The sequence below is a fragment of the Capra hircus genome, chromosome 28 (genome assembly GCF_001704415.2).
Source record: "Capra hircus breed San Clemente chromosome 28, ASM170441v1, whole genome shotgun sequence".
Classification (NCBI taxonomy): Eukaryota; Metazoa; Chordata; class Mammalia; order Artiodactyla; family Bovidae; genus Capra; species Capra hircus.
The window spans coordinates 12055004-12082358 of NC_030835.1; the positions used below are offsets into that span (position 1 = coordinate 12055004).

General features: G+C 52.0%; 1 protein-coding gene across 5 annotated transcripts in view; it reads left to right on the forward strand.

Annotated features, from left to right (window-relative positions):
• Positions 1–27355, forward strand: part of DLG5 (discs large MAGUK scaffold protein 5) — a 119364-nt gene that overhangs the window by 41401 nt on the left and 50608 nt on the right. For 3 of the 5 annotated variants that reach the window (XM_018042256.1, XM_018042257.1, XM_018042260.1), the window contains exons 2-5: positions 7177–7245; positions 18810–18972; positions 20268–20411; positions 20971–21154. In XM_018042256.1, coding sequence (XP_017897745.1) covers positions 7177–7245; positions 18810–18972; positions 20268–20411; positions 20971–21154 — 560 coding nt within the window. The remainder of the gene's footprint in view (positions 1–7176; positions 7246–18809; positions 18973–20267; positions 20412–20970; positions 21155–27355) is intronic. The other 2 variants (XM_018042258.1, XM_018042259.1) reach the window with 1 other exon arrangement.

The window sequence follows — 27355 nt, forward strand, 5'->3', positions numbered from 1 at the left end:
ACAAGGCCTTTCCTTTGTAATGACCGTCTTTGGCCTCTGTGGATGAATGTCCCTGACCTGTCCAGCCTGGGGTGTCATGTCCTTGCCCACTTCCTGGTCTGACCCCAGGGCCTTTACCCTTGCTGTTCCTCTCCCTGGAACAGTCTTCCTCCAGCACTCAGCTTCCTCCAGACTCCTTCAGGTCTCTGTTCAGATGTGACATACGAGAGAGCCCTCCCCTGACCCTTGTCCCGCCATAGCCACCTCTCTGCCCTACCCCACTCACCTACATTTCACTCTGCTCTAGTTTTCTTCATAGCACTTACTACCTAATGCAGTTTGCATTGGCTTGTTGAGTTATTTCTCTGCTATCTGCACTCCTTTGAATGCCATGAGGGCAGGGGCTCTCTGTCTTATTCTCTGCTGCATCCCCAGTTTGCTCACTAAGCATTTGGTGAAGCAGTGGGCTTTGTGTTCCCAGGGCAGGCATGCCTACTAAGGGATGGTGTCTGTGCAGAGCACCGTTATTCCATCTCGAAGGGCTGACTGATGCCTGTATATGTGCAGGTGAGGGTCATGAGAAGGTTGGAGCATGGCCTGGTGTGATGCTCAGCATGCAGTGAGCACTCTGTCTTGTTCTGTTTGATTCAGAGGACAAGAGATCAGCAAGTGAGGCTGGAAAGGCTTGGAATTGGCCATAGCTGGGCAGAATGATGGAAGGGGATGGGAGGCTTCCTTATCCTGAGGGGAAGAAAACAAAGGCATAGCAGGGCCGGATTCAGGTATTGGGAGCGGACACTCAAGGTTGAGAGTCAGGTAACAAGAATGGGAACTAGCGTTGGTGGAGCGCTTGTCTGTGTGCCTGGCTCAGTCCCCAGGGCTTTACCTTTCCTCATTCAGTTCTTATAGCCCATAATTCTAACTGTTTCATAAACCAGGAAATGAAGGGCAGAAAGTGGAAGCAGCTTGCTTAGGTCACACTGCTGGTAGGTGGCAAGGCTGAGCTTAGGGGGTGTGGGCCCAGGGCCTGTTCTTGTAGCAACAGCCTGCGGTGCAAGGCTGTGGTAGAGGGCAGCACAGGCCACGCAGGCACAGGCCAGACAGAGAGGAGGGTGCAGGTCTGTCGGACTCTTGGTGCGGATTGGAAGTTTATTCCAGGGCGCACGCGCTCACTGTGCCGTGTCTGGCTGCAGCGCAGTGGAAGCCTGGCTGCCTGTGCTGCACTATTTCCTGTCCCACCTCAGTGTGTCCTCTTGGCTGCTGACTTAGGGGCATGAGCTCTGGGGAGGGCAGCAGAGCAGAGACGCTGCAGCCGGCCCCGTCTCCTCTCTCTCATCTGTATCCTTTGTTCTGGGGTGCCCATCAGGTGTGGCTGCGCTCAGTGATGATGAACACGCCCCATTACATCACTGCGTTTTAGTAGGAGACTCCTGAAGTCTGTATCAGTCTCCTCCCTACCCTCTAGGGTGGAAATGATAACCAGCCCAGCCTCCCTTCCTTGAGCCATCCAGATCCTGCTTTGGGCCACTTCCTGGGCTTTCTAGGTCAGGTGACAACTGTCACCCAGCCTGGCCAAGAGGCATCAGCCTTCTCGTGCAAGGCAGGGAGAAGGTGCTTTCCCCCGCCCCGGTCACGCCCTGTCTCCTGAAATGTCTGGACTTGTCAGCCTCCAACCGTGGGTCTCCGCATTCATGATCTGGGGCCATGTTGTTAAAGGAGGAGGAAGCTGAGGCCCTAGGGAGGGGCATAGCTGCACTGAACTGTGGTTCTGCAACGGGGCTGCTCAGCAGCCAGAGGCGCCCACCCTCCCAGCGGCTCCCGAGGTCCTTAGAAGCAGGGGAGGCAGGCTCAGCACACAGCACTTTCACCTGCCTGCCTCCTTCTCATGCCTGCAGCTCATGGAGTCCAGTGTCTCAGCACCCAGCACGGTCTGGACATTGGGATGGGCAGGAAGGAGCAGCATGTGCAGGGCCACAAAGCCGCAGTTCATCCCTCTTTCTTTCTTCTCACTTTTAGTCCCCAGGCCCTGCTCAGCTCACACTGTCTGTCATGGAGGGGACAAGCCCACTCTGGAGGATTCCAAACTGTGAGGCTCTGGACAGGGGCGGCCCTGCTCTGAGACTTCTCACTTACACAGAGGGGTGGGGCCTACATCTCCAGGCTGATCTGGCTTCTTGGTGCTTGTCCAAGTCCACCAGCCTCCAGGCCCCTTCCTCCATGAAGTCTCCCCGGACTGCCAGACCTTTAGAGCTGGGCAGCAGTGTTGTGACTAGGGATCAGTAGCACAGGCGTTGAGCTGGACTATCTGGGTTTGTATCCTGTTCACCCCATGACCTTAAGCAAGTTACTTCATTGTTCTAACCCTTTGTTTTCTCCTCTGTCATTGCAGGTGTAATGACAACCTCAGGGTTAGTGTGGGAATTCACTGAGAGAATACGTGCAGAGTTTAGTACACCCCAGCACTTACAGGGCTCAGTGTCAGCTGCTGCTATTATTATGACTGGTGGTGTTGTTATCAGTGCTCCGTAGGCCAGCAGCTTGTCACTGTGGACTGTTCAGCCTTGTCACCCTGGCAGACTGCTTTCCTTATGGGTGGCCCAAGGATTGAGGACGGCGGGGTTGGAAGGTCTGGTGTGACTGCAGGAACAGCAGCTGACACTCGGGACGCTGGCGGGGCCGCGTGCTGTGTCACGGCCTTTTCATATTAGCTCAGTTGATACGCTGTGAGGGTAGTACTCCTCTTGTCCCATTTTACAGACGCGCACGTGGAGGCAGGCAGAGGCTGAGGGTACACAGCTGCTGAGGGGCAGAGTTGGGAGTTGAACCCAGGCCGACTGGTACCGTCAGTATTCTGGTCACTGCTCCCTCGGGTTTGCAGATGGGCCCCAGGATCAGCGAGGGGAAGGGCCTTCCCTAGACTCTCAGCAGGCCCATCGCCTCCCGAGCCCCTGGCTTCTCTTCTGCCTCTTGAACCCAGCCCAGTGTCGGGCTCGCATTGCTCAGTCATGTGCTGGGACTCTGTTGGACGCACGTGGGCATGAGAGTGACTGGTTGCCCTCGGCCATCCGTGGGTGGTCAGCTCTGAGCCGGAGGGAGGGTTCTGGGCTGGGACAGGTGGCCTGGTGGTGACCCTCCCCGCCCTGTCACAGAGCCCCCAGGGAAGAGTGGCTTGCCTCTCTCCCCTTCCCAGGTGCTGGGGGAGGTGCGTGTCCTCCGAGTGCCCAGAGCTGGGTCGCCTCAGGCTGGAGCACTGAGCGGACTCTGCCTGCCGCTGGAGGCTGGAGCAAGCCCCTTCAGTGTCTTGGTTTCATGGGGAGGAAGCTTGAGTCACCAGGGCCTTTACAAGCCCCAGGTGAATGGAGGGGTGTGTTCTGGGGGGGCTGGGCGGGTGAGGGGGGGAGGTGCCCAGGCCCCAGGAGGGGGCCTCGGAGGGCTGGGCATTCTGTTACCGCTTGGGTGATTTTACTGGAAGTTCTTTTGAAGTGGTCTCTGTGACCCAGTGGGGCTGAGTCACAGAGTAAATACAATTAGCATTGCGGCCTCTAGGGAAGGACGCAGACAATGCTTGTGGCCCAGGCCAGTCCCGTCTGCCAGCTCTCTCCCAGGGCTTCTGCCTGGCTCCCACACGCATCCCTGCCTGCCTGCTGACTCGGGTCAGCCTTGCGTTCAGTCCCCCTGTGGACCTCACTCCCTGCAGGCATGTTAGAAATGCAGAGTCTCAGGCCCCACCCCAGGTCTCCCAGCCAGAGCCTGCACCTTGACCGGTTTCCCAGGTAATTGCTGTGCAGGGAACCCCTTGTATCATCACTCTGCTCCACATGACCATGAGAACCTGGCCCCCACTCTGCTCTCCTTTGGAACTCTCACAATCATACGACGTTCTCCGGGTCCTCTCGGGACCTCTGCACTGGCTTGTCTGAGTTTGTGGGACCGTCCTGAGGGTTAGTGCCTTGCTGTTCTGTGGGGGTGGAGGGGGAGGCGGTGGAGGCAGCAGTGGTGTGGAAAGCTGGCCCTCATTCATCCAGACCTCTGTAAGAGGTGGAGGGTGTGCCTTCGGGTTCGGGGTGGGTGGGCAGGGGGTACAGGTGCCTTCAAGGGGACTCCTTCCTGCTCACATGGCCAAGGGTGAGGGGCTCTGCGGGGCAGGGGAGCGGGCACGGTGAGATGGGACCCCTGTCGGCCTCCAGATTGGATTGTGAAATCCCAGGGGTAGGTGACGTCTGTCTCACCCCTCGGAAGCCACCGCTTAGCAAAGACACCGCGTGACTTTGGAGGAAAGTGACTCCTTTTGCCTTTTCCCGACAGTCCTGACCACACAGGCTTTTAAAGACAACAATAGCCACAGAGACAAAGCATGACCAAGACAGTGTCGTCTTCGGACCTTTTCTTCCCCCCCGAATGACGTCTAAGGCCCTGGGAACATTGTAGAAACTGGGCCTTGTCCAATTTTCATCGTCCCCTGGCAGCCCCAGCACTGGCTCCCAGGAGCCCTGCCAGCCAGCTCGGGGGAGGTAATGCCCGGAGATGCAGATAAAGATGTCATACCGCCCCCGGGTCAGGCCCCACAGCCCCATCAGGTCAGGACATAGGGGGCAGGGAAGAGGAACAGAATGTGTTGGTTGGCCAGTTGACTCCTCCCAGCCAGGGGGGAAGGTGGGAGGAGAGAGAGAAGGGTGTCTGCCAAGTTTAATTAACAGTGGAAACTCACCACGGGGGAGGAGAGAGACAATCTGCAGGGGAGGGGCGGTTTACTGGAAGATGGGCCGCTGCTGATGCCAATAGTGAGAAAGAGGCACAGCGTTCTGCAGGGAGTATCACCAGAGCGCAGCCTGTGGTGTCATAAGCGGGGCTGGGCTGAGCTCAGATCTCGGAGGTGTGAGCGGGAGGCGGAGCCTGCTTTATCTGAGTAGCTGTCTTTTGAAAACAGTCCACCAACACACCGGCTGGTTTGGTATCTTACTCCCTAACCCCTTTAACCACCCCCTCTCCCCATAACAGCAGCAAAAAATAATTAAGAAAGTAGCAGTTGAGTTTAGCAGATAGGCATGCTGTGGTATTCTTGGTTTTTGAAGATACCCATGGATTGGCTGCATTGCACCTGACTTTATTTCATAGATCTTTATGTCATGCTTGATGTTTATGATAGGGGAAGAGGAATGCTGTGAGAAGTCTGTGATGCTCATTGTTGAGACAGAAATGAATCGTGTGGGTTGAATTTGAAATGCAGGATATAGCTCACTGAACATCGCTTACATATCTTTTAGTAGGATCGATAGAGGACTTGCTGGGTTGCCGGGGGTTTTCGGGTTCCATCTCCCTTCAGAGGATGCGCAGAGCCCACCTATGGTATCCCTGCCAGGTGGGCACGGGGTGAATGCATGTGTCATGAGAGCCCCCAGCACCCGGGTCTTCTCGGACCGAGGCAGTACTGACCGCCAGGCCACGCTGCCCTGCACCCAGCAGCTGTTTCAGGGGTGCTGTTGGAGACCAGTTGAACAAGTTGAATCCCTTTGGGGGGTCCTTTCCACTTCCTGAGCGAGCCTCTTCCATCCATGCTACACAGCCAGAGGTTCATCAGAGATTCTCAGAAAATGTGGTAATGAGGCCACTGGCCATTCCAGGCCACTGTTGCACTGCTTGCCTTTACCGAAGTCCCTGTTTTCTAATTTTCTCTTCTTTCCCCTCTCTTCCTTTCGTCCCTGTCTGGTGGGCACACCTGCTGTCACTAGCTCCCCAGCACGCTGTCTGTTATGCCAGGGCTGTTCGTTGCCCTGCCCTCTGTGTGTGGTCTTCATCTCTCCCCTCCACGGCTTCCCCGGCCTTTCAGGGTCTTCCCTGTCCCCTGGTGCACCTCTTCCTCCCCTCCTCCGCGAGTTTCCTTGCTCTTCTCCTTCTCCCCTGCTCACTCCATGTCTTTATCCCTTTTCTTTCCCCTCTGAGGGTATACAGGTATAGAGTAGCTAGTCGACAGTTGAGATGGGAAGGAACCTCTTAGATGTGACCCTGCATTTTTGATCCTGGAGTCCAAGGTCTCATTAATTCTTGGTTGTTTTCTGACACCAAAGCCCTAAGGCTCATTCAAAGGCTTTATTGCAAAAATCTCATCTCTGGCTCACCCACTTTGCCCGGTACACACACGCCTTCATTGTGTAGTTCTTTTGGTTCTAAGAACAAAACGTTGCATTCTTCCCATTGTCTTGTTTTATTTGACCCACCATCTCTGCATGTTGTGCTTTTTTCATCTCCCATTCAGTCTCTGGGTCGATTCGCCCACCCTCTTGCTTTTGTGTCATCTGTAGTCTTGGTAAGCAAAGCACACCTTTGTTTCCGTTCATCATGGGAAACATTATCTCTGAAATGCGTCAGGCGAAAGGACCTCCTGAGCCGACCTTCACGTTACAGACTTGAGAAGTAGCGAGCCAGAAAACCGAGGCCACTGGCCAGCTGCTCACATGTGGATAAGAGCTGGGCTTAGATCTGGATTTCTTGACCCAGAGGTGTTTCCTGATGCCAGGCAGGTAACATCCTGGCTTTGAAGATATTTGAATTCAAAGCAAACCGTGGTGGTTATGTGTCTGCCACTAGGAATCAACAAGTGTCAACCCCTCTGCCCCTGAAAAACTTGTTATCCCCCAGCTTTGGTGACTGTGTAATTGCTCATAATTTTATGAGTAACTTTTAATCAGGGGGCGGCCACTGACTAAATTATTGAGGACTGAGCTTGAATACAGTTAGAACCTAAGAGCAGAACAGTCTGGCATGAAGAACAAAAGGTTGACAGACGCTTACTTAGGCTCTGTTACTCTCTATATGGAAGCCAGAATCACCCTGATACAAACCTGTAGGAAATCCCCAGGCCCCTTGTCACCTGGGTGTGTGGCTCCCTTGCTAGGTAAGCCTTTCCCCAGATGTCCTGACAAGAAGCCAGCTGACTGACTCTAAGCTGTCCTCTGCGCGTGCAGAGATCACTCAGAAGGTGGCCAAAGGTGAGGCGGAAGCTGGCACAGAAGCACCACAGAGGAGAGCCTGTCGACCACGTCTCCCCTGCCCGGCCCGTGGTTCTGATGTCTAGTACCTGGTGCCATGCTGGTTCTCAGCCTGGCGCTCACTGAAGTCAGTTGGTCTGACAGTGGTTTGGGGTGTAGACAAGAGAGCCCTTTGGGATCAGTAACAAATGGCCCCTCTTTCTGCCTGCAGGCTCCACCTACAGCGTCTTGTCCATCATGCCCTCAGACTCGGAGAGCAGCAGCTCACTCAGCAGTGTGGGTGAGTACCTCCTTCCTGGGGACCCCTCCTTTCTGGAGGACCTCAGGGAGGCGGGGGGCTAGGGGCGAGCCAGGGCAGCGCTGGGTACGTGGGTGGGAAGTTGGCTGTCACCTCCCTCGTGCAGTCATCTCTATTCGCCTGTTCCTCGTCGGCACGTCCTCTTACTGGAGGAGGGCAGAACTCTGCTGTTAGCAGGGGCGTACGTGCTGGGGAGGTACCCGTGTCACCATTCCTCCACTTTGTCAGGGCACAGGACTTCTCAGAGAGCCTGTTGTCCCCTGCCCTCAGCCCCCGGCCTCGTAGCGCCTAGTGCCTGCTGTCCAGGAGACCGACCCCTTTGGGAACTGTCCTTTGTGAGCAGGAACAGCCCACAGGGAGTGAGTGTTGCCTTGAGGGCAGGAGTCGCCAGTTCATGCTGAATCAGGTGTGTGTCTCTGCACCTGGGCTCCAGAAGCCATAGAGGGAGGCTGTCCCTGCTGTCACTGGAGATGTCTCAGGGGAGGAAAGTTGTCATAGTCTTCCAGTCTTCCCGCGTCTCCGTGGCCTGTCCTCTGTGTCCCACCTGTGCTGTGTGTAACACCCTAGTGTGGCTCTGTGTCCTGGTCTGACCTTGACACCTTTGGTGGTGAATGCTAGAGGTTTTGAGTCAGAAGGGCTCACAGATGTGATCTGGTCCAATTCTTTCCTTTTCCTGCAATAGACAGATGGGGAAATGCATACTCAGAGAGGGAATGTCTCATGTCTGAGATTCTGGAACTAGCCAGGGAAAGGCCTCTTGTGAGTTAATCTTACTGGTCCAGAGGACCTCCAGGGTGGCAGAAGTGGGCTTACGATATAGTGGTGAGTAGGCAGATGTAGTCCTTGTGCTCATGGATCTTAGGGTCTACTGGGGCGATAGGTGAGTAGACACAGTAAGGTCAGAGTGATTAGAGGGGTACCAGAGGGAAGATTGTATCCATTTTCTAGGGCTGTCCTAGCAAAGCACCATAAACTGAGTGGCTTACACTAGAGAACTTTATTCTGTCCAAACTCTGGAGGCCAGAGTCTTGAGATCAAGGTGTCGGCAAGGCCATGTGCCCTCGAGGACACCAGGAGCAGGTCTTTCCCGGGCCGCTTTCCTTCTGGCGGCGTGGTGGCGATCTCAGATCATCCTTCGGTGAGGACCCCAGGAGCGGGCGGGTCTTTCCCGGGCCGCTCTCCTTCTGGCGGCGTGCTGGCAATCTCAGATCATCCTTCGGCGAGGACCCCAGGAGCGGGTCTCTCCTTCTGGCGGCGTGCTGGCGATCTCAGATCATCCTTCGCTTGTAGGGGCACCACTCTCATCTTCACATGGTGCTCTCTCTCTGTATGTGTCTCCAAATTTTCTTTTAAAAACAGGACACTGTTCACATTAGTTTTGGGACCTGCCCTATTCTAGTATGATCTTAACTTGATCATCTGTAAGGACCATATTTCCTAGTAAGATCACATTCACGTTTACTGGGAATGAGGACTTTAGCATCCATCTGTGGGGCAAATTTCAGCCCCTCAGAGGTCCCCACATCCTCCTTAGGGTTCAGGGAGGACTCTGCTGAGACCACAGTTCACTTTGCCCTGCCCGCTTTGGGTCGGTGAGATACAGGGATTGAGTGGTGGAGTTGTGGGGATTTTGAACATGGGACTGGCTTTCAGGAAGTGCATGGTGGGGCAGTCAGGTTGAATGCAGCGCTAAGATGGGTTTTTGTAAAACTGAGCTGGTTGAGCTCTGGGCGCACCTCTCTTGTCCCACCCTTTTCCAGCTCTGTCTTTCCCTTGGGAACAAGGTACGGTGGCCAGTGACCAACCCATTCACATTAAAGTGTTGCCTTTCCTAGGAGCATTTGCATTTTAAAAGGAGATTCTAGCGAGAGAGAGAGAGAGAGAGAGAGAGAGAGAGAGAGAGAGAGAGAGAGAGAGAGAGAGAGAGAGAGAGAGAGAGAGAGAGAGAGAGAGAGAGGGAGGGAGGGAGGGAGGGAGGGAGGGGGAGAGGGAGGGAGGGAGGGGGAGAGGGAGGGAGGGAGGGAGGGAGGGAGGGAGGGAGGGAGGGAGGGGGAGAGGGAGGGAGGGAGGGGGAGAGGGAGGGAGGGAGGGAGGGAGGGAGGGAGGGAGGGAGGGAGGGAGGGAGGGAGGGAGAGAGAGCTTAAACCACAGCAGTTATTGTTAATGGTGGAATTTCAGGCATGAGTAGGAAGTTATTTTTTGTGCGGCCAGACCTTTGTGTACTTTGGAAAAAGCATCATGTCAGTGACCCGCCAGTTGGCCCTTGATGGAGGGGTCACTCGTGTCCCTGGATGCGTGTCGGCAGGCCGGCAGAGAGCAGTGTTGTGTTGCACTTCACTGTCTGTGCCCAGATCTTGGATGCTCAAGATCTGCGTGCATCCCTTCAGGTCGAAACCTCTCCAGTTCCCCAGCAGCCAAGCTCTCCTCCTCTTGCTTTTCTGCATAGAGTCAGCATTGACCTTGGGGTGAGGAGCCCCTTTCTCTGCAGGCTGACCTCAGTGTCCCAATGGCTGTATTGGCCAGAGGCTTTTGGCTGCAGCAGTATGGAATACCTATTCCTACCGCCCTAGATGAGAGGAATGTGTGATCTTGCGTGGTGAAGGTGCTGAGGGTGGGCTAAGTACGTCAAGGGTGACTTTGCGGGCCTCTGTGTGGTGTCTTCCCTCACGCTGATGGCAGGGGCAGCCGTCACATCTGGACCTGACAGCGTCCAGGGCTACAGTGCTCACTGTGGGAACCGCTGGCCACATGTGGCTATTTAAATTCCAGTGAATTAATGTGAAATGAAATTTAAATCGCTAGTTTCAGTAGACACACTAGCCACATTGCAAGTGTTCTATAGCACCTATGGCTAGTGGCTACTGTGGTAGACAGAGCAGATAAAAGAACGTTTCTATCATCACTAGTGGCCCAGAGGATGAAGGAGGTCATCGCCTCTTGTGTCTCCTGATGGGCAAAGAAGACTTTCCCAGAAGGTCTTCAGCACAGTCCCCAGCCCCTGTCTCATGTTTGTACCCAAACCACCGCTCATGCAGTGTGGTCCTTGGACCAGCAACACCCAGACAGATGATAGAAACGCAGGTTCTTGGGCTTCAAAAGCTCTGAGGACGGGTCTCAGCATCCACTTCTAACAGCCCTCTTGGTTGGAGATGAGCTGACCTAACCTGGTCCCGGCAAGGGCACTGGAATGCCTGTGGCCAGCTTGGACCAGGCCCTTGGAATGGAATGAACAGAGGGTCAACCATGGCCCACTGCAGCACCTTCAGGAGGAGTTCTCCTGGCGCAGCCGCACCTGACGATGGGCAGAGCACCTCCTTTCCTGGCCGTCTTAGGCGCACCATGGCCCTGGCTGAGGGGCTGATGAGTCAGATGGAGACTGGCTGCTTTGGTTTGTTACGGTCTTTCTCCATGAACCTAAGGAAAGGCAAGGTCTTATAATAAAAATATCATTTTCACTTTCCCGCTTATATCTCCCTAACCAAGAATGTTTGGGAAAAGAGCAAGTTATACACAGCTAAGAGAAAATTGGTAGGTGGAATCTTGGGTATAGCATTTTCCCTGTAACAGCTGGTACCTGGCTGTCCCTCACCTCTTCCCAGCTTCCATTAGGTCCTCAGGTAGTCTGTCCATTTTAGCTTTCCAGCCTCACCCTGCTAACAACATACCAACAGACTCAAATGTTGCCATATCTTTCTAGGCAGTTTTCATCAGCTGAGCACATGTGGCTTCTTTGAGGCTTTCCCCCGTCCCATGTGGCCTGTCATTTAAGTAGCTGGACTGTTATTTAAGTAGGCCCCATGGATCTGCCCAGGGGAGGCACACTCTTTTCAGGCAATCATATTTTTTCCTCCCCATTCATCCTGACCTCATTTCTCAGGTGCCCTTTCCCCCCCCCCCCCCATCTTGGGTAACGAGAAGTTTTAAGAAGAAGAGAGATTTTGGGGTGACATTTATAAAATGAGCCTTAAATTTCATACAAATTAAAGTAACAGGGGAGCTTTCTTCTTAAAGAGAGAGATGTCCTGGTTTATTGGCAGGAAAAAGAGCTGGAGGGCTTCCTTACTATCCCAGCAAAGATTCCTTTAAAGTCCAGCTTCCGGTTGAAAGGATGATGGGGTGAATGAGCATTGAGGCAGGGTTGCACCTTGACCCTGTGCCCTCTGACCCTTCTTTCTCTGGTCCTTTTGGACCCAGTGCCTGTTTTTTTCTCAGTGTATCAGATGGACAGGCTTCCCTAGTGGCTCAGATGGTAAAGAATCTGTCTGAGTGTAGGGGACCTGGTTTTGATCCCTGGGTTGGAAAGATTCCCTGGAGAAGGAAGTGGCAACCCACTCCAGTATTCTTGCCAGAATAATCCCACGGACAGAGAAGCCTGGTGGGCTGGAGTCCGTAGCGTCACACAGAGTCAGACACGATTGAGTGACTTCACTTCACTTCTGATGAAGTGATGGGAGCGCCTTGTCCCCATGCAGCCTGTGCTCCACACTCACGGGGATCACAGAGCTCCTGGCTCCAGGTTTTGCAGGCTAGCCAGCTGTCTTAGTCTGCCCAGGCTGTCACAGAGCCTAGACTGGGCAGTTCAGGAACAGCATGCATGCATTTCTTGCCATCCCGGGAAGCTTGTGAGTCAAGATTAAGGCAGAGTCAGTGTCCTGGGTTGGGGAGGCACTTCCTGGTTCACAGATGGTGCCTTCCCCTTGTAACCTCACATGGCAGGAAAGGGAAGAGCTTTCTAGGGTCTCCTTAATAAGGCCACTAATCCCATTCATGTGGCTCCACCCTCATGACCTGATCACCTCCCAAAGGCCCCACCTCCTAACACCACACCTGGGGAGGTAAGGACTTCAACATGGGAACTTTGTGGGGCACACCACCATGTGGGCCATAGCCCTAAAGGGGGAAGTGACTGACCGAGCAAGGAAACCAAGGGGAAGGAGTAGCTGTGTCTAATGAGGGGTGTCAGGAAGCTCTAGGGAGGAGGTGGCCCTTGAGTGGGGTCTTCCAGGAATGGCGTTCTGGATGCAGGAGCAGCCTGGAAGCAACAGGCCCTTGCTGTCTGTCTTGATTTGGGTTTCTGCAGACTGACCCCGAGTCAAGGATTCAAGAGCAAGTAGCTGATCTGGGAGATCTGGCAGCTGGGCGAGGCAGCTGCTGCTGCCCTGGAATCTCACCTCCTTCCTCTCCAAGTCCACGGGGAGCCCAGCTGCAGTCCTGTGCTGACCAAGCAGGGCATCCCCTGGACGTCAGTGGGCGATGCTTTTCAATGTAGTGGATCCTGGACGGCCAAAAGGTCAAGGGATTGGAAAACCACTCTGGGCAGCCGGTGCAACTTCGGTTCACACCAGAGGTTCTCGCACTTTATGGGGAATCAGATTTACCTGGAGGTGGCTGTTGGCTTCCCCACCAGGGTTCCTGACTTGGTAGGTCTGGGTGGGGCTGGAAATGAGTGTTTCTAACAAGCTCTGTGAAGCTGAGCTGCTTTTGTGTGTGGAATTGTGTCTTCCCCGGTGGCGCTGGCTCTTCTGGGCTGGAGATGAGGATGGCTTGGTTTTGCTCGCTGAGGCTGGTGGTGACCATGTTCTCTTGCTTTGCTTTGCTCCTGATGGTCAGGGTCTGAAGGAGGCTGAGCAGTTCACCTGGACATCCCCATTCCACCCGCCCACCTTTGGCCAGTGCCTATATTCTCCTTGGCTTCTGGTACCGCGGGTCAGCAGGGCTCAGAAGCAGAGCTGTGACCTGTCTAGCTGTAAATAAGACTTGAGGGATGGCCTTCAGGGTCGGCTGTGGTGTGACATAGGAGCTTATAACCAAGAAGACTATCAGCTGCCAGGCTCTCACTGAGCCTCAGTGGTCCACAGGGGAGGCAACATGAGTCAGAGTGACCAGGAGGAGGGGCCCGGCCTCGTGATGGCCAGCAGGCTGTGCTTCCCTCACCGGTGCCCCCTCTCACACCAAGGCCCGGAAGAGTGATGACTTTCTCTAAGCTCCAGGGCCCATGCCAGCTTTCCTGGCATCTTTTAGCACTCCTTTTGGGGCCATTTTAGTCCAGTCCAAATTGCTTAACCCCAGAATCTTACCCTGGACGTAAAAAGGAAAAAGAAAATCTGCCTTAAATTTTTATTTTTTAATATTTATTTATTTATTTTAGCCGTGCCGCTCAGTTGCAGGCTCAGTTTCCCTCAGCTCAGTTCAGTCGCTCAGTCGTGTCCGACTTTGTGACCCCATGGACTGCAGCACACCAGGCCTCCCATCACCAACTTTCGGAGTTTACCCAAACTCATGTCCATGGAGTCGGTGATGCCATCCAACCATCTCATCCTCTGTCGTCCCCTTCTCCTCCCGCCTTCAATCTTTCCCAGCATCAGGGTCTTTTCCAATGAGTCAGCTGTTCACGTGAGGTGGCCAAAGTATTGGAGTTTCAGCTTCAGCATCAGTCCTTCCAGTGAACACCAGGACTAATCTCCTTTAGGATGGACTGGTTGGGTCTCCTCACAGTCCAAGGGACTCTCAAGAATCTTCTCTAACACCACAGTTCAAAAGCATCAGTTCTTTGGTGCTCAGCTTCCTTTAGTCCAACTCTCACATCCGTACGTGACCACTGGAAAAACCATTGCCTTGACTCAGTTTCCCTATTGCGATTGAACCCTGGCCTCAGCAGTGAAAGCGCCATATGTTGACCCGCAGAGAGGTCCCCTGGTTTCTTTTCAAGTGGGTTCCAGATCTGGGAAGAGGAAGCAGTGAAGCGGTGGGGAGAGTGGACAGTTTTGCATTTGAATCCAAAAGAACAACTGCGCAAAGAGAGTTTGAGGCGTCTGTGGATGACTCGTTTGACATTAGTTTTAATTTTGCTTTTTTAAACTGTTTCCTAAAAGCACAGTGACTGATGGGGGCGGGGGGTGACAAGCCACACCTCTCCTGGAATGGTTGCTTCAGTTTTAGGGCACCATGAGTTTTTTTTTTTTTTAATATCAAAACTTTTTTTTTTTTTTAAGTCATGTTCATTGAGGTATGCACAGTAAAATTTATCCTTTTTAGTGTATAGTTTGATGAGTTTTGACAAACACATTAGTCATTTAGCCAGTGCCACAATTAAGACACAAAGCGATCGCCCTACCCTGAAGAATTCCCTTCTGTGACTTTGTGGTCAGCCTTTCTTGCCTCCACTCCCTCTAGCGCTCTTCAACCACTGATCTCTCTCCTGCCTCGGTAGTTTTGCCTTTTTCCAGATGTCATGTAAATGGAATTATACGGTGTGTGGCCTTTTGAGTCTGGCTTCTTCCACTCAGCTTAGTGCGTTCAAGGTTCCCCATTCCCTCTGCCCTGCATGTACCAGCAGTTTGTGTGATAGTCAGAGCCTTTTTATTGCTGAGATGTATTCCATTATATGAATATAATAACACAGTCATTTATCCATTCAACAGCTGCTATAAACAGTTATGTGCTAGCTTTTGTGTGAACATAAATTTTCATTTCTTTTGTGTAAATATCTAGGAGGGGGATTACTGGGTGGTATGGTAAGTGCATGTTTAACTTTATAAAAGACTGTCAAAGTGTTTTCTTTGACAGAAGTGGCTGTATGATTTCATAGCCCCACCAGCAGTGTTTGAAAATCCTAGTTTCTCTGCATCCTTGCCAGCGTTTGGTGGTGTCACTTTTTTAAAAATTTAGCCATCCTGGTAATGATAAAGGGACTTGGCAGTTGTCTTCAAATGCTTGCCTGTTTGTGGTATAGAAGAGAAATTACAGTTGTACCTTGTGGCCTTAGGGGTAGATCTAGGGTCGGTGGGAGAAATAAAGATCTTGACTTGGTTCACAGAGTAATTGTCTGGGGAGAGATTAGATGGGCTTTGCTGTGAAGTAGGGAGCTCCCTCACTGTGCTAGAACTCAAACAGTCCTCTAGCTACTTACTGGATTCCAGCAACCATTTTCTTGAAAGGACTGCATCATCCTCAAAATGTTTTTCAGCCCGGAGATGCAAGTAGAAGGGGAAAACTTTATTTTGAATTGGATGGGTATGGAAAAGGTTTTCGGCAACACTTGCTGTTTATTTTGGGACTTCCTGGCTTAGTCCATCTTGGGATTTTTCTTGAGGTCCCCTGTGGTCCTCCTCTGCCCTCTTGCCTCCTTATTGTGAAAGGACCGGAGCATCCAGGCAGCAGTTTCCCTACGTCAGCCTGCCATCTCATGGATTCACAGGCCTGGGTGACCTTCCTTTCTGTGGGTTTCATGTATGCGCAAGCCTTCGGGGCAGGGGAAGGGAACCAGGAAGCCAGTCCTGCTGGGAGACTGCAGCACGGCGAGTGAGGCCCTGGGTCTGGAGCCGGAGCCGAGTCTGTGGGTGTCTGCACGTTTCCTAGCTGTGCAGTCTTGCTAGATGTCAGTTTCTCATGCGGTGATCACAGCGTGTACTTGGGAGGGTACCCTGGGGACAATGAGGTGAGGACCCAGGTGCATTTAGCATGGAACCCAGTACCTAGGCTGCCCCCAGCAAATGACAGCGCTCACGTCATTGTCTCCATGATCAGCTGCCCCGGGTCCTTTCCAGCTGCAGGGCCAGTGGCCTCCTCCTGCTGGAGACAGACAGGAGGCGGCGGCTGTGTGTGGTGACAGGTCTGACCCCTACTTCTGTGGTGCTGCAGCTTCTCTCTCTAGCCTCCGCAAAAGCTGAGGACTGCGTCTTTCTGTTGGTTCACTTTTAAAATGGGGTGCGAATTCTTTATCTCTCTGGAGGCAGGTTTTTCGGCCTGGTCGTGCTTTTCAGTTTTGAAATTGAGATATGATGTTTCTCTGACTTTTTCTTTTTGAACATGACCATAGGTCAGGTCATTCTCAAAGCATGGTCTGGTGTCCCTGAGGTCCTTGCAGGGAGCCAGTGCGGTCAGAACTGTTTTTGTGATGCTACTAAGGTGTCTCTTGCCTTTTGCACGCTCGTCCTCACACAAACTCCACTGTGAAGTGGAGTTTTCTAAAGGTTCCATCCGCGATGCTGCACACGTGTGAGACAGTAGCTGACTCCGTTAAGCCAGACATCAAACAGCGTCACAGAGACGCAGAGCAGTGCCATTCTTCTCGCTGTGTTTTGTGTTTGGTGATGGAGAGGGTAGTTAATTTTTTACAAGAGACATCTTATGTGAATATGTAACAAGTCTGGTTATTTTAAAATTAGTAAATATTTAAAAATACTTTTGAAATTTCTAATCTGGTAGATGTTATTAGGCATAACCATATAAATAAAAGCTCTTTGGAGTCCTCAGTCATTTTTAAGTATAAAGAAGGTCCTAGGATCAAAACATTTAAGAACTTTTATGTTGAGGCCCTGGGCACTGGGGTCAGGCAAAGGGCACTCTATATGCCATGCTGTCATTTACTGGCTTGGTGACCTGGACCCATTATTTAAGCTTGATAAGGTTTTGTTTCCTGTTCTGTAAAACGGGAATAACAGCAGTATCTTCCTTAAGGGGATGGGATGGGATAATGTATGAAAAGCGTCTTAGAAACTGCCAGGCATACATGAATGCTACTTACGGTTCTTTGTGGGGCTGCAAGGCTCGGACTGCAGCAAAGAGCATGTGCTCTGAAGACAGATGGCTGGGCTCTCATCCGGGGCATCACTTGCTGTTTGTGTCAATTCCTTGACCTTGCTTGGCCTGCTTCCCACCTGTAAAATGGAGATGATAATATTCTTATCACCTCCAAGGTTGCCGGGAAGATTAAATGAATGCCCGGGACATCTGTGTTGGTGGCTGTTGTGTGGGTTGGTTGTGACGGTTTACATTGAAATCCTTCTCTTCCGAGCCGAGTCGGAGTCTGTTTAGTCTGTTCATCCCCTGTCTTGGGTTCGTCAGTCTTACACAGATCACGTCCCCCTGGGTTGGTTAGAGGCTGCGTGAGTTGTGGGCTTCTCTGGAAGGAGTATCAGGCACATATCCAGAGGCAGCCCCATGTGTCAGAGAGCCAGGTAAGTTAGTGCAAATCAGAAAACAGTCAGGACTAGAGCTGGTAGAAGTGCCTTCATTTGCATAGAGGAAGACATCAAGTCACATAGCTGCACAGAGCTGTACCCAGCCTGTCTTCCAGAAGCCCTGGGGGCAAGGGTGAGGATCCAGGGTCTTTGGAGAAGGGTGAGGGAAGGCTCCTCCCACTGCAGAGTAGAACCCCTGCAGGGAGGACAATGCTCATTGGTGGTGGTCCTGGACCCCACCTTAGAGATATTCTGGCCCCAGAGTTCTGGTCTGAGCACAGAAATCCTGATGTTATGGTGGTGCTGGGTTTAAAATAACATGCATTTCAAGGGGTAGTAGATTCAGTGGTTGGGGTGCTGATACTGGGTAACGGCGAAGTCTCCTGCCTCGGACCGTGGCCTGCCTTGTTGCCCACAGTGTCAAGCTTTCCATCCTCCCCGGCACTCCCAGAAGATGCAAGGTCACACCTGAGTCCCCGTTTTGGGGGACACTTGGTTTACATGAACAGATCCGCCAACAAGGGTCAGCTGAGGGGCAGTGGTCAGGAGACACTGAGTCAGAGGACATGTGTCTTGCCCTTTGCATATTACAGGGCTCCTGGGGACCCAGATACTGTGTTCCTGGGGTGAGTCAGCTTCTGGATCCCATCCATGAGCTGGGGTGACTGCTGTGGGTTTTGCTTACCCCACTGAGGATCCATGAGAGGTAGAGATACTTAAATATGCAAGTATATACTTAAATATACAAGTATACCAGTACCATGGATTTGTCTCTTTTTCTGGGACATTTGAGTGAGGTGCATTCTTCCTAGAAACAGATTGGGGTCTCACCAGAGGTATTGGTGGTGGCCACTTTTCCTAAGTAACGGCATACGGCGTGGGGTTTCCTTCTCAGAACATGTCTAGTCCCGGGGATACGTGAGGAGGCCCTGCTGTGGGCTGGGCCGCCAGAGGCCCTGGGACTTCCCTGCACCCTTTGGCCATGGGCAGCTGTCCCTGCACCTCCTCCAAGCTGCATATCTGGGCTGGTGGAGCAGGTCCTCAAGCAGTCAGGCAGCTTGGAAGGGGGAGCCATGCAGACCTGTCCGGCCCTGATCAGGGAAGAACAGAACACGGCCCGTGGGCCCAGCTTAGGAACGGGCAGCCTCTGTTCTCTGCCACCCTCTCTGGATTGCAACTGTGCCTTCCTCTTCAGGCTGTGTCTTCCACTCTGTTCAGGGCTTAGGCCAGCCTCTTTGCCCAGAGGAAGATGACAGCTGGTGGTAGCAGAGCAGGCAAAGACGCAGAGATGAGGCTGGGCCATCCTGGAGGTGCCAAAGCCAGGCTGGGGAGAGAGAGGGGGACCCGGGCATCCTCAGCCAGGGCCCCGGGAGCGGATGCTGGAGCCAGTCTGCCTGGGCTCTGGTCCCTGCCTTGCCTCTTGCTCTCTGACTTGGGGGTGTCATCTGGGAAAGAGGGTTGTAACCGGACCCACCTGGGAAGGTGGATGTGAGGAGTGAAGGCCAGCTGAGAGCCCAGCATGGCACCTGGCTGCTGGTGGGGGCTGGGCAAAAGCAAGTTCACTTTGTCACCTTCCTCCTGCAGGCACCACCGGGAAGGCGCCATCCCCACCGCCTGTGCTCAGCGACCGGCAGGTGAATGAGAAGGTGGAGAACCTCTCCATTCAGCTGCGGCTGATGACCCGGGAGAGGAACGAGCTGCGGAAGCGCCTGGCCTTTGCCACCCACGGGACCACCTTTGACAAGAGGTGGGGACCATGCACCTCCCCTGCTGGACGAGGGCACCGCCTTGATGCCGCGGCATCCCCCGCCCCAGTCGCCCCGTCGCTGAGCCTTTGACTGACCTGTGCGTCCGCACGCATCCGTGTTTCTCTGTGCAGGGGCACTGCTGTCTGCTGGGAACCCTAGCCTGCTTCGTTGTTGAGTAGATCTTTATGTGGTTTTTCGACCTGTTAGTTGTTTCCCGCCACATACATACTTTAAAAAGGGTTGGTCCCACCTGACTTTTTGTTATTTTGAAGAACACCTTTGGCTGCTTCTTTTGTTGGGATTAAGAGGTAGATAGCAAGGAAGGGTTGGGGAGATTCTGGCAGGGTTCTGAGGGAGGCGGGAGCAGGCTCGGTTTAATCTGTTTCCTTTGAAAGCATCAGGGGTATGTGCCTCACCCCAAGGAAGGTTTTCCTGGGTGGCTTTTATGAAGATGTGTCTCTTGGTCAGACAGCTTGAGGGCTGGGTGTGAGTGTGAACTGTCCTTAGCTGCTTGTGTGTCACCAAGGCAGAGGAGTGGCTACACAGAGACTAGCCCTTCTATATGAGGCTGCTGATTCCCCCTAGAGCAGGGGGTACCAGACTGGAGCTCACACCAGGACCACCCACAAGGGCTTGTAAAGCACAGATTGCTGGCCATTCCTTCCTCCCTCCTGAGTGTCTGATTTCAGAGGTCTGGGGCTGGCCTGAGAATTTGCACTTCTGACAAATTCCCAAGTGATTACAATGCTGCAGGTCTGGGAACCTCACTTGGAGAACTCCTGCTCCTGGCTGTTTTTCTCAATCTTGGCTGCACATTGGAATCCCTTGAGGGGGTTAAAAAAAAAAAAAAATCCCCATGTCTGAGTCCTGCCCTCAGGGATGCTGATGTAATTGGTCTGGGCCTTGGTCTTTCATTATGCACCCAGGATTGAGAATCCCTGCTCTTAGGAGAGGAGGAGCTTCGTCACAGGGACTTGGTAGACCAGTGTGCAGGCTGGTCGCGTGGCCTCCTGGAGGCTCCCAGAGATCCAGAGCACCTCCCAGCTCTCCAGGCCCACCCAGGGAGATAAGCAATAGGGGCCCTCCGTCCTGGGGGTTCTGATTCCGTCTGTCTGGGTGTGGCCAGGACTTCTGGGCTCAGCAGGGCACCAGGTAGATGTGGTGGTGTGGAGGTGGCCGGTGTTTGGGAACCACTAGGCTGGAGTGACCTAGGACATGGCTCTTCAGGGAGAGACGTCCTTGTCGTGGTGATCCCGAGCGCCGTGTTCACTGGGCTGTTTGCTGTCTGGGCCAGGCCCTACCACAGGCTGAACCCAGACTACGAGAGGCTGAAGATCCAGTGCGTGCGGGCCATGTCGGACCTGCAGAGTCTGCAGAGCCAGCACACCAACGCCCTGAGGAGGTGCGAGGAGGTGGCCAAGGAGACGGACTTCTACCAGTGAGTGCCTGGGGCTCCCAGCTGCTGCCTCTTGCCAGTCTTTATTTCTGGACCCAGAGCCTGGGCTTCTGGTTCTGTCTTTGCTGTCTAGCAAGCAGTGGGCCTTCACCTAGTAGGTGTGTGGTTTTGGACCTCAGTTTTCATACCGCATCCACGGTCAGCTTCCGAAGCATGGTCGGTAGGAAAGTGGTTGAATGCGTGAGCCAGGCAGATTGCTGGGCTTCTGGTCCACAGAGGCCAATGGGGCATCTTCCCCTTTGTTCTCCTGGGGCCCCTCCGAGGGCATCTGCCTGCCCACCTGCTGACATTGGCCCAGCCCTCAGTATTGAAGGTGCTGGGTCCCTACCAGCTAGGGACTCATCTGCTTTCCTTGGCCACACATATACCATTTTAGTGTCAGGTTGCCAAAAAATGGTTTGGGTCTTAACGGCATGTGGCTGACACCAGGGTTTGAGTGGCCTGTCTGGTGTATTGGGGGTGTTGGACCTGGTGGAGGAGGAGGTGGTACCTTGGTGGGAGTTGGAGGCTGGCTGGGCTCACTGTGTTGGGGGCATTTCAGCACACTCCACAGCCGGCTCCTGAGTGACCAGACCCAGCTGAAGGACGACGTGGATATGCTGAGGCGGGAGAATGGACAGCTGCTACGGGAACGCAACCTGCTCCAGCAGTCGTGGGAGGACATGAAGCGGCTCCACGAGGAGGACCAGAAGGAAATTGGCGACCTCCGGGCCCAGCAGCAGCAGGTACCACCGGGCTGGGCAGCGGGAGCAGACCAAGGTCAGGCATCCACCCACTCACAGTCCAATTACCAGCCCCCCTCCACCTACTCATCTACCCACCTACTATCTCACCCACCCACCCACTCACCATCCATCCATCCATCCATCTACCTACCCGCCCACCTATCACCCACCATCTATCTATGTGTCTGTCCACTTACCACCTGCTTATCCACCACCCACGCATCCGTGTGATTACTTAGCAAGTATTTCTGGTGTCTGCTTTTTGTGAGGAATTGGGCTATCTGTGAGCAAACACTGAACCCTTGTGGTCCCGGACTCTGCAGTGTGATGGAGGATACAAATGTTAATCAAATAATCACACACACTCTGTATCATTATGAGTGTTGCTAGGGCTAACAAGGAGGTGCTCTGTGGTATGTGTGCTGGGTAACAGGAATTTGACTTAGTCTGAGAGCCTGAGGGTCTGTAGCTTCTTTGTATGGATTTTGTGTGAAATTATAGATGGAGAGAAGCTTGGAAACATTAAATCTCTTTGCAAGTACGAGGTGGCACCGTTTCCATCGTGGTTTGGGGGTGGGAGTGTGTCCTGTTTCTCTTGCTGCTCTCTGCATTAGGAGTCAGTTTCTTCCCTTTGCTCAGCTCTTGTTTCACATTGACAGAGGTGTGAGGAGCAGGCCACTCAGAACACCGGTTGCTATGGGTGGTGTGGCCAGTGCCCCTTCTCTTGTAGTTTATGGTCTGAAGCTGCCTGGGCTGCAAGGCCATGGCAAGGACTGATACGCTCTGTGTCCGTAGATGGTTGGACCTTTTGGGTTGGAAGAAAGTCCCAGGAGGAGGCAGAGTGTCCTCCTAGCACTGCAGCAGAGGTCTGATTTAAGCAGAGCCCCTTCCCCATCAGAAGCATTTATGATTCCCGGTTAAAGGAGGACTGTTACAGTTGGATTGACACAAACCTGATATATAACTATCTGAACTCACTTGTTAGCACTAGGTTTCTTCCATTTGTAATTAAATTTTTTAAATTGTGAAACTGCTGCGGGCTTACAGAATAGCTGCGAGTACAGTATAAAGAATTTTTCTCTTTTTTCTTAAGTTGCCAGCCTGATATCCCATCACCCCATAGCACGTAAATGTGTACTTGTTGCCAGCAAGGATCTTCTCCCGTATCACAGTAACCCATCAGGCATTAATGTTGCTATGTACCACCATCCAACCGTCAGACCCTGGTCAAGGTCTGCCAGTTGTTGCCTTAATAGTGTCTTTAACAGGAAAAGGAGCTTGTTTGGAACAAAGCGCTGTGTTTACTTGTTGTTTCTCTTTGATCTCCTTCAACCTGGAACAGTTCCCCAGGCTGTAACCTGTGTGACCTTGATGCTTTGGAAGATTACAGGTTAGTTATTTTCTAGGTAGTCTCTCGGTCTGGATTTGTCTGGTTCTCATGGTTGGGGCTTCCCAGGTGGCTTGGACAGTAAAGCGTCTGCCCTCAGTGTGAGAGACCCGGGTTCCATCCCTGGGTTGGGAAGATCCCCTGGAGAAGGAAATGGCACCCACTCCAGTACTCTTGCCTGGAAAATCCCATGGACGGAGGAGTCTGGTAGGCTGCAGTCCATGGGGTCGCTAAGAGTCAGACGCGACTGAGCGACTTCACTTTCTTTCGTTCTTTCATGGGTGGATGAGTTTTTCATCTTAGGCAGGACTTTCACAGGCTGAAGCTGCCTTTTCTTGTTGCATCCTGTTGACTGGGACTTGGCTTGATATGACTTATTACTAAGGATGTTCACTTAGATCATTTGACTAAGGTGGTGTCTCTAGGCTTCACCACTGTAGTGATACTTGTTTTTCCTTTACACACACACACTCTCTCTCTCTCTCTCTCTCTCTCTCTCTCTCTGTCTGTCTGTCTGTCTGTCTGTCTCTCCCACGGCTTCCTGTTCTGCTTAGTGGGTTACCCCTATGGCCAGTGGAAACCACTTCAGGCTTGCTTCTCTGTTTGTTTATTCATTCATTCCACTAAGACTGTGTCCAGTCTTAGTTGCAGTGTTCGGCTTTTCCCTTATTGTGGCTCACAGGCTTGGCTGCTTGTGACACGTGGGATCGTAGTTCCCTCACCCGGGACAAGTCCCCTGCATTGGAAGGCAGATTCTTAGCCACTGGTCCACCACGGAAGTCCCTTCTCTGTCTTTTCTCCACATCCCCTCATTCTTTGAGCACGTTCTTGTTCTCTGGCACAAGATGTTTCAGGCTTGTTTTATAATTATCTTGCTATAGTCCTGGAAATCAGATGTGTATCCTAGGAGTTCACGTTCTTTTTAGTGGAGAACAGAAGCAAGGTCTGAATGCTGGGTGTACTTGGTGTATTCAGAGCTCCTGGGGTGTAATGGTTTCCAGGACCTTTCAGGGAACAGAGTGAGAATATCTGAGCACATCCCAGCCACACACACTTGCGCTCATATCTATTGCCATGCGTCTCTGTCTCTCTTCCTAACATACCTGTATCTTCAATATGTAATATGTATATTGGAAACCATGAGCTCACACTCACACTCCTCGTTCCGGCGCAGAACCACAATATGAAGGGTTCACTCTTGCCTTCTTCCTTTCCATTTTCGCATCTCCCTTTTCCAGCAGTGAGAAGTCTGGTTTTGATTCCTCTTAATCTGTTTACTTAGTGGCTCTATGTGTACCTGCTTGCTTTTCCCTCTGCTGCCTCCCTCCCCACACCATTCCTCTTGTCACCCTTTGCTGGGTGCCCATGCGCCTCTGCAGGGCCTCTGCTTGTCTGTACAGGCCCTGATGGCCACTCCAGGGTGCCCCTCACCCGCTGCAGCCTCCTGGCCCGCTCTGCCTTACCGAATGACTGTTCGATTGAATAGTTCAAAAAGTGGAGGGGCAGTGCTTTCTTCATGTTTTTATACTTTTTAAAATTTGTTAACATTAATATACATTTTGTAAATAATTAAAAAAATCAACACAGACATTTAAAAAATAAAAGAATTCTTCCTGTAGTCTCACTCCACAGAAATAACTAACCATGAGTATATCACCATGAAAAGTTTGAGACTTTTATCTGTACACATGGAATACTTTATATCTTATTAACATATTCGACAAAATGGAATCGCACAGTGCTTTTATTGCTAGCATGCTTTTTTTTGGCTGAATATGTCATGTGCATCTTTCTTTTTCAGTACAAATTCTACTTCCTTGTTTTTAACTGCTGCAGATTATTGAGTTACATAAAAGCAGCATAATTGATTTAACTAGTCTCCTATTGACTGACCCTTGGACTATTTTCAGTCTTTTCCTGTCACAAGCTATGTTCTATTGAAAAATTTGTTTCTGTGGTTTATTTTCTTTCTCTGATATTTGTTGACACCTTATGTGGAATTAACCCAGTGCAGGCTCAGGGCAGGCCCCTAAGCTGGTGATACTTGGAGATACCTAGAGCCTTTTCTGCGAGCCCTCTGATTTGTTGTTGTTGTTCAGCTGCTAAGTTCTGTCTAACTCTTTGTGACCCCATAGACTAGAGCATACCAGGCTTCCTTGTCCTTCACAAACTCCCTGAGTTTGCTCAGATTCATGTCCATTGAGTCAGTGATGCTATCTAATCATCTCATCCTCTGCTACCCTCTTCTCCTTTTGCCTTCAATCTTCCCTAGCCTCAGGGTCTTTTCCAGTGGCTCTTCCTATCAGGTGGCCAAAGGATTGGAGTTTCAGCTTCAGCATCATTCCTCCCAGTGAATATTCAGAGTTGATTTCCTTTAGGATTGACTGGTTTGATCTTGCTGTCCCAGGGACTCTCAGAAGCCTTCTCCAACACCACAGTTCAAAAGCATCAGTTCTTTGGTGCTCAGCCTTCCTCATGGTCCTGCTCTCGCATCCGTACATGACTACTGGAAAAACCGTAGCTTTGATTAGATGGACCTTTGCTGGCAAAGTGATGTCTCTGCTTTTTAATATGCTGTCCAGGTTTGTCATACGTTTTCCTCCAAGTGGAAGGAGCAAACGTGTTTTAATTTCTTGGCTGCAGTCACCGACAGAGAGCCTCTGATTAGAGGGGTTGGTTATGTAGCGGCAAGTCTGGCAGTGGGAGTGGGTGGGCCTGGCCCAGCGATGGTAACAGGAAGGTTCCTGGAAGCAGGGAGGTAAGAACAAAGACCAGGGTAGCAGGAGTCCAGTTGGTGCTCTTCCAGCCCACTCCTCTTCTTTCTTTTCCTATAGCTCTGCCCCTTGGGGTGAGGCAGCTGATTACAGTGGTCAGTGAGTGTCCCCAGTTCTCTTTAGCTACACCAGTGCCCCTTAGCAAGTGGCCTGGGAGCCACCTCGGGACCCCGCCAGGAGAGGAAACCCAGCACCAGTTGGGGGTGTCAGGGGTGTATCTGAGCCACCAGGCCGCCTGCTCTCCAGGCCAGGGCCTTAGCCTCTTTACCAGGTCTGAGGTGGGCGTCTGGGCTGTGAAAAGCTCAGGTCTCGGGTAGGCCAGCAGCTGAGGAAGCGGGGACACGGGGGCGGCCATAGGTCTCCTCCCTGGGGCAAAGGCCGACCTCGCTGGACAAGGCTGGTTTTGTTGCCCAGATCCTCCCACGCCTTGTTAACTTGAAGAGGCCCTTGCGGGGTAAATGGTGCTATTTGACTTGCGTGTTTGCTCGAGGGATTTGTGGGCTCCCCAGCCCTCAGTGTGATTTATCTCAGAGGAAATGAGGCAGCTGGTGGGGATGGTGCTGTGGGCTTGGGTCCTAGGACCTCTCCCTCTCTAGAAGTGGCAGACAGGTGGCTTTTTGTGTGTGGCTGCGTGTGTTTGCTTGCACGTGTGTTTTGGGGGGTGGGCATAATGTAGCAGTTCTGTCTCCAAGGGACTGCAGTCAGAATGCGCTCTCTGGATGCCCAAGTGATTTGGGGCAGAGATGGCCAAGCCTTGGTGGCGGGGAGGGGCAACGTAGGGGATATTTTTGCATCTTCTATCTTGACGACAGTAGTACCTACCTGATCTCTGGTTAAAGAAGAAAAAAAACCTTCAGTGATAGTGAAGTCACTCAGCCCTGGTGTCACTCCCTGGAGGTGACCAACCTCTCTGAACCCCATGGGATATTTCCATGTGGACATTTTCTGTGTCATACTTGACACACAAAGTTTTGTCTTTATTTTCTGCCACCTGCCTTTTTTTTTTAACTTGCAGTATATCATAGGTCTCCTTATATTTTCTGTAAATTTGAAACATCCAACAAGATATTTTATAGGCTAGCTGTCAGTATTTTATGAACAGCATTCTGTTTGTTGAGCATCATAGTAGTCTACACTTTTTCCTGTTAGAAATAATTTTTTAGTGGGCACTCTTACATATATCATTGCGTTCCTTTGTGCATGTTTTTCTAAAGTTTAGTGCTTAGAGGTATCCCTGGAAGGTTCAAAGTAATGCTTTTCTTAAAAAAAAAAAAAAAAAGTTGGTTCTACCAATTTATTTGGGAAGCTTGAGTCTCCAGGAAACTTCCCTCTCTTCCTTTTGGCCCTGTTACCGTTCTTTAAATATACTTTTCCCCTGATGATTCATGGAAGTTGACTTCTTTTCCCCGATAACCCAGGAATTGGGTTTCTTAGTCTCCAAAGGGCCTGGCTCTCAGAGAAGCCCAGCGTGTTTTTGACCAGCGTGGAGCAGGATGTGAGTACAGCTGTTCCTGGCCTCCTTGTGGGGAACAACTCAGGCTGTGGCTGTCTTGCTGTGTGAATGGGACCAGGCCCTGGCTTTCTGCCTCCCCTGGGCCACTTCCACCCCCTCCTCACAGGCCGGACGGGAGTCATCTCTAAAGACTGCCGCCTGCCTGAGCTGAGAAGTGTATCAGCCTTTTCACTTCAGAACTCTGGGCCAAATGTAAATATTCTCTCTCAGACTGCTGTTAGCCTTAGCTGGGAAGCTAAACGTTTAGTTTGATGGTTAGTGTGTTTGTGCTGAACTGTCTACTAAGAACATAATCTTCTAACCATAAAAAGGAAAAATTCTAGACTGATAGGATAGTCTTTTAAATCCTCTGGTGTTAACTGTGACTGTGGTTTTTCCAAAATTTCTCCAGAGGCTTTTGAGCACATTAGCACAGGCAGGATTCTCAGCCCTGTTTGTAGAGAAAAGCTGAGAAGTGTTAGGGGCCCCGTGAGCCTCTGAGTATCTCGCTGCCGTCCTGTGGGAAAGGGACTGTTTCTGTGCCTTAA